The following is a 7,167-nucleotide window of genomic DNA, read 5'->3' as shown; positions in this document are numbered from 1 at the left end:
CCTGAAGTTTATTTGAAACAACTTTCTTCCTAATATTGACTCGTAAAATCCATTCCGAAAGTAACAATATTATGAAGTATTCGACAGTAAGTCATAATTACTCAAACAACGTTTACTAAGAACTTTTCTTTAGGCCCGTTCCAAAAACATTCGTTTCGCTACGGGTTTCTAGAAACACCATCTTAGATTTTGAAATGACTCTAAACATCATTTTCCGACATCTACTAATAAAATCCATTCCGAAAATATCCATATTATAGGGGTTTTCAAGGAATATCAATAAACCGGAAGTCGCCATCTTGGAAATTGATGCTGCTTAGAACATCCTTTTTCTGTAAATACTCATAATTTTCGTTCCATAACCATCCAATATATTACACATATCTAATAATACATATACATAAGGAAAACTTTTTTTACGATGAAAATTCCAAATGACGTACACTATTTTTACGTCATAATTCGATTTACGTAGTCCCGATTATTACGTAAATGGAGGTTTGGGTGTACTTCCGGCTATCATTTCACAAGAGAGTGAAGATTATATCCAGTCATTCAGTCTAAAAAGCGAATTGTGAAATATGAATTGAAAAATAATGTAATAAAATTATTAGTGATTTGGTAAATAAATAATGAAAAAATTAAACCGGTTTTAGCTATAGCTTCTACTCCAACATAAAAGTGCAGCGAAGCAGAAACTAATGTAAGCCAATAAACGAAACCTAAGTTGATACCAAATTACTTATCAGTCAACGGCACAACAATCAAACGCCCCCTGCAGAATTAAACCAACAAATTTCTTAAACAAACAACAGTTCAAATCGAGCGTTGGTTCGTCTCGCGTCATAGCCGAAACATGCATACAATATATGTGACAGTTTTAATAGCGATTGTAGCCCATTTAGGAGGTAATAATGGAATTCGGTGTTTCCATATAGTTAGTAGACCTTAATTTTACTCTATTTAGAATGTGTCAACTGCGATTTGGACTCGAATAACGTGGAAATTAAATTGAAGAAACAACTTCTGTGCGGATCCTACAATTCCCATATGCGTCCTGTGAAGGATTTTAAATTCGCTGTCAACGTTTCAATTACACCCGTTTTAATGAACTTTGACTTCGTGAGTCTGAATTGCAACATAAGCGTATAATAGATGTCTTATTATAAGTACAATTTTTGTCTATTCAGAACGACAACGAAGGTACTCTTGACACCAACATGTTGCTAATTATGGTGAGTATATTTAAAATTGAGCTGATTGATGGTTGCGGAATACTGAGCATATATTTCCCTATTAATAGATTATTTCTAACAACAAAACACTTTTAATCCAAGTTTTCGTTCAATTATGCTTCAAAATAATTATCATAGCAAAATCATTTGAAAATAAATAAAGGATTGGCTGAAGACAATTTGCAATAAAATGAAGCATCATATGTGTGTATGATCCATTTTGTGAGTAACTGAACACTAGCAATGAAGAATATATTTGTAGATTCGGGTTCTCCACGAGTATTGCTTATTCATTTTCACTTTTCACATTTCTGTGCGGCGAACAGTTCAACGTTACTCTAAACGGGTGAGACAGTTATATAAAGAGGTTCGCGCTGAAGATGGATGCATCCATTGGTTACACGAAGAATGTGTGCGACATTGTTATGTAATCCAAAAAAACGTAGGAGGCGGAGCTAGTGTGACTTACCGCTAGTTGCCAAACAAGTTTTCCGCAACGTTTGTGTTAAGTTGCAGTTGGTCCATATTTCCCTGTTCAAAAAGATCGACATCGACATTCGAGATTGTTTGAATTAATTATATCTACTTCAAATCTATAGCACAAAGATATTAAGGGTAAAATTAATGATAGTTTTCCATACACCATGGACAACGATTCTTTTTTTTTGTTATCTAATAAATTTTTCATTTGTTGATCATAATGAAAGCGATTTCCATACCGGTTGCTCATGTTTAAAATATCGTTTTACATCTGCATCAAAAATAATTCAGTATTCAAGAACGATGGTGAATTTCCTTTTTAAAAGTATTCTTGGACAATTGATGGATATCATCCCAAATGAAATCTTCATCTAAGGATGGCTTTTATCGTATCAAAAAACGCTCTCTTGCACCTCTTCACACAATTCAATCAGTGCCTTCAAAGAGAGACGGATATTATCTCAGCAACAAAAAACCAGCATGATTCATTTAACATAGAATTGACACCAGTGCGAGAGCGAATTTCTTTCGATGACCCGAGCATCACAGAGCACGCTCCTGTGAGGATTCTCTGAAGCAACAAACGATCGCTCCTTCTCGTTTTGCGATCCGATTCTATACGGGAAGTGGATAATTGCGATAGAATCATTTTACTATTGCCACTTATTCTAACTATGTACATAACAGTTCGGCTGAAAAGTTCGTATCGTTTAATAGAAACACACATTTTTTTGCCAAAATTCGTTTTTATTATTCAACATAATTGCCATCAGAGGCGATACAGCGATTATAGCGATCTTCCAACTTTTCGATTGGGGACGGGTATAGCGTGATGGGTAAGTCGATGCCCTTTCACGCAGCCCACCTGGGTTCGATTCCCAATCCCGCACATAGGGTCAGAAAATTTTTCTGGCCCGAAGAGGCGAATGACCTTAAAGTTAAAACCTCTATAATCGAAACAAAAAAAAACTTTTCGATACCATTTTTGTAGTACGATTTGTCCTTTGCCTCAAAATAGGCCTCAGTTTCAGCGATTACCTCTTCATTGCTTCTAAATTTTTTACCAGTGAGCATTCTCTTGAGGTCTGAGAACAGGAAAAAGTCACTGGGGGCCAAATCTGGAGAATACGGTGGATGAGGGAGCAATTCGAAGCCCAATTTGTTCAATTTCAGCATGGTTTTCATCGACTTGTGACACGGTGCATTGTCTTGATGAAACAAAACTTTTTTCTTCTTCAAATGCGGCCGTTTTTTTGAAATTTCGTCCTTCAAACGCTCTAATAACGCTATATAATAGTCACTATTGATGGTTTTTCCCTTTTCATGGTAGTCGATGAAAATTATACCATGCGAATCCCAAAATACAGACGCCATAACCTTACCGGCCGATTGTTTAGTCTTTCCACGCTTTGGGTTCGGTTCATCGCGTGCAGTTTACTCAGCTGACTGTCGATTGGACTCCGGAGGGAAGTGATGAAGCCATGTTTCGTCCATTGTTATATATCGACGAAAAAAATCGTTTTTATTTCGATATAACAGCTCCAAACACAGCTCAGAATCATCAATTCGTTGTTGTTTTTGATCGATTGTGAGCTCACGCGGCACCCATTTTGCACAAAGCTTTCTCATATCCAAATATTCGTGAATAATATGTCCAACACGTTCCTTTGATATCTTTAGGGTGTCAGCTATCTCGATCAACTTCACTTTACGGTCATTGAAAATCATTTTGTGGATTTTTTTCACGTTTTCATCGGTAACAGCCTCTTTTGGACGTCCACTGCGTTCATCGTCTTCGGTGCTCATATGACCAGTACGAAATTTTGCAAACCACTTACGAATTGTTGCTTCGCCCGGTGCAGAGTCTGGATAACACTCATCAAGCAATTTTTTGGTACCGGCGGCACTTTTTTTCATCAAAAAGTAGTGTTTCATCAACACACGAAATTCCTTTTTTTCCATTTTTTTCACAATAACAAAAGTAGCTTCACTCAAATTGCAATATCTCACAAACTAATAATCAGACAGCTGTCAAATTTATACACGTATCTTTTGAAGGTTGGTACTAACTGAAAATGGTATGGATTTAATTCTAGTGGCGCCCTCTCATAGAAACGATACGAACTTTTCAGCCGATCTGTTATATTGTATTAGTTGTGTAGACACAAGGGTTTTTGAAATATTGCAACCTGTTATGAGAATTATCAATTCGAATTATCGATTTTATTCTCGGCGATAATTTGACAACTTGCGATTCTCTCTTGATAAATTATACACAGCGCCGATCGCTGCAAAACTGTATCTGTTTGGTAAGGGCCTAGTATGAGGTGAAGCGAAGCAATGTAGAAAAATTCTCTCACGGTACATGCATTGAGAGGCAGCGACTTCTTGTAGCATCATATACCAGATTCAAAATTTTGTATATAATGTAGAGAAATATCGAGTCGCTTTCTGCCAATATATCGGCAATCACCAACACTGTCTTCATCTTTCATTGACATCCACTTCCGTACTTCCTCGAAAGTTTACTGTATAAGGTGCTTCTAACATTGAGTTTTTCGAAACTTAATCTGCTTGTTGTTCTGTTTGTGTGGAACCCATTTATCAACCTGTTCGATTTAGTTTCATTCTGAGCCAAAACACGTTCATATTAACAATATGATTTAGTTAACATGAACGTCATAGTTTAATAGTAGAAATCTGTGCAAAGAACAAACTGGTCAACTTTTGGAATTCGATAGAAATTTCAATAAACCAAACATTTCATTGGCTTTAGTCAAACGGAAAAGAAAGAATAAAAGAACAATTTCACATTGATGCCAGAAATGGCGCTGTAGGAAGCTCACTCGTAGAAATAATTGGAGCAAATGAAAAAAAATACTAATTATTACAAGTGACGTGTTTGCCTTCTAGGAATGGACTGACGAATTCCTAGTCTGGGACCCAAAAACTTTCAGTAATATAACCTCACTCGCAATTAACACAGACGAGATGTGGACCCCTGATCTACAACTGTATTCATCGTAAGTGTGCCTTCAATTGTTACATAATTGTTGTTCGAAAAAGTGTCCTGTCGATTAAATTTGAACAATCCAACCCGCAGCTACAGCAAACCCGACGCGAAGGTCAGTTGCACAAACCCGCGATGTATGGTGAAATCCGATGGGAAAGTTGTTTGTGTTCCGTCGTGTGATTTCGACGCCCGTTGCAAGGCTGACTACTCTAACTGGCCGCTGGATTCGCAACGATGTCACATGTACTACGGTGCCTGGATGGAACCATCATCGGAGGTGGACTTTCATTCGGGAAACAGCTGGCTCGGTTCAGCACAAACCAACGCCCACATCCAGTGGCGGATTGTTTCTGCCAAAGTATCCCGGGAGGCGCTGAAATCGGAGGAAAACAAAACCCACCCGATGCTGATCTACGACTACATTATCGAACGGCACTCTAGCTTCCATCTGGCGGCACTTTTGACGCCCATTATTAGTGAGTATCATATTTCGGATGGTTTTGAACAGAAATTTTGAGTTTGTTTCTCTTTGTAGTGTTGATTGCACTGAACCTATTTCTAACCTGGCTCAACACCGATTCCACGGAACGAAAATTGCTACTGGTAGTGTCCACGTTGTGTCATTTCAAGTTCATGGCAATACTTCAATGGGCCGTTCCGTCCAATGGGGAAACTGTTCCCGGATTAAGTATTTCTTTGCTCACACTGCAGAGGTGGAAAGATGATTTAATTGGTTATTCCATTTTACAGTGATTTTCTTCCGCAACTCCATGATTATTACTTGTCTACTGATAGTTCATACAATGGTAGGAGCAGCTTTAAATCGAATGGATCGAGAACCGCCCAGCATAGTTTTACTGTTAACAGGGACAGTAGTGAAAAATAAATTTGGCGAATTAATCTTGGCCAGTAACTACATGAACGTTGAATACAAGGTAAATCTAAAGTCCATATTTTGCAATTATTAATAATCGTGTACGTTTGGTTACAGAGAACGGGAACGATTCCAAGCAGTGCCTCGGGAACGACTGAAAACAGAACGGTCTGGTTATCATTCTGTAAAACATTAGATCGTTTGCTATTTATTACCTTCTTCATGGCCTACGCGGTATTCTTCTTTATTTACGTTCCTGTGAAGTATGCTAAGCTTGGTAAATACGAACTTAGAATCATGGAATTTGACGATAATAATCAACTCGACTAAGTCGTTACAATCGTTTGTATTTGGTGTAATTATTACAACAAAAAATCACTTCGGCGCATTTTTTTTCTCTAGTCCGAAACCCTATCTAAAGTAATGGCTTCTTTTAGGTAGGTCTGAATATTTTCAGATATGCTAACAGGTTGAAAAAGAACGGATGACTAAATACTTTTTGGATATGTAAAGTTGGTTCGAGAAATTTGTATGGATTCGTAAACATCATCAGGTATCAGGTATCACAATAAATTGGTTCATAACGGCACGTTCCCCATATTTTCGGGGATTTGTTCCTTGCCGTGACTTTGGTAAATGATCCTGAATGATGGAAATAGAGGAGGATGGAAAATAAAGGAACGGGAGGAATACGGAATGAAACACGCACACAACATAAATGTGTACAGAAACCAGTCGCAACTTACGAGACGTAGAAACCGTTTGCGAGAGTAATTAAAGCTCTTTTCCACATTGGGTTAAAAACCCAAAAATATCTCTGAGTTTCAGTTGCTTGAACATAGGTTCTTCAATGTAAAAACAACCAAAAACCCGATACCGTAGTTGAGATACTGCAGGGCAGTTACATATTAGGTGATATGAAGTCCCGTAATCGGATTCACAGAGATCACATGAAAATGATTCAGCAAGATGTATGGTAGCCATGTGATAATTAAGTTTATAGTGGCCAGTCACGGCCCTAACCAGAACACCACAATGGCGCTTCGAAAAATGTAAAAGATTCTTCGAAACTCCAGGGCATGGATTTTCCAAGAATATTTTTGTTTGACGACAAGTCTCATAACTTCGCCAGTAGTTTGCATGCTCAGACGAAGCCCAAGACAGAGTATTTTGTTTTATCCAGCATTTGGAAATTGGTAGTGCTGGTTCAGGACCTACAAGGTCGTTTTCTGCTCCCACTCTGGCCAGTTCATCCGCCCATTCATTTCCAATTATGTTACCCAGACTATATTTACAGCATTGAAAATGCTAAGTTCTTCGATCTGATTACGGCAATCGATCACAATAGTGTCACTATTTATGTACCATTTAATTCCACTATTTCACTGTCACGTTTTTACACTTTCACAAAGTCACTATACTTTTTTGAAGCATAACAATGTGTATCTGTATTGTAACGTTTGTTATGCTTCATTAAAATATAGTGACTTTGTGAAAGTGTAATAACGTGACAGTGAAATAGTGGAATTAAATGGTACATAAATAGTGACACTATTGAATATATT

At 37.6% G+C, this 7,167-nt stretch overlaps 1 protein-coding gene across 1 annotated transcript; it reads left to right on the top strand.

Annotated features, from left to right (window-relative positions):
- The first annotated feature begins 764 nt into the window (after positions 1-764).
- Positions 765-5,949, top strand: LOC131427646 (neuronal acetylcholine receptor subunit alpha-5-like). The gene is made up of 8 exons (XM_058591029.1): positions 765-908; positions 968-1,122; positions 1,191-1,235; positions 4,629-4,738; positions 4,819-5,204; positions 5,264-5,416; positions 5,479-5,663; positions 5,720-5,949. Exons 1-8 carry the CDS (start codon positions 857-859, stop codon positions 5,930-5,932), a joined length of 1,299 nt encoding a protein of 432 aa, XP_058447012.1. The 5' UTR covers positions 765-856; the 3' UTR covers positions 5,933-5,949.
- The last annotated feature ends 1,218 nt before the right edge of the window (positions 5,950-7,167 follow it).

The sequence above is a fragment of the Malaya genurostris genome, chromosome 2, assembly GCF_030247185.1.
Source record: "Malaya genurostris strain Urasoe2022 chromosome 2, Malgen_1.1, whole genome shotgun sequence".
In the NCBI taxonomy this organism is placed as follows: domain Eukaryota; kingdom Metazoa; phylum Arthropoda; class Insecta; order Diptera; family Culicidae; genus Malaya; species Malaya genurostris.
Note: the sequence above shows the minus strand (reverse complement) of the source record. Positions and strands in the feature narration are given on the sequence as shown.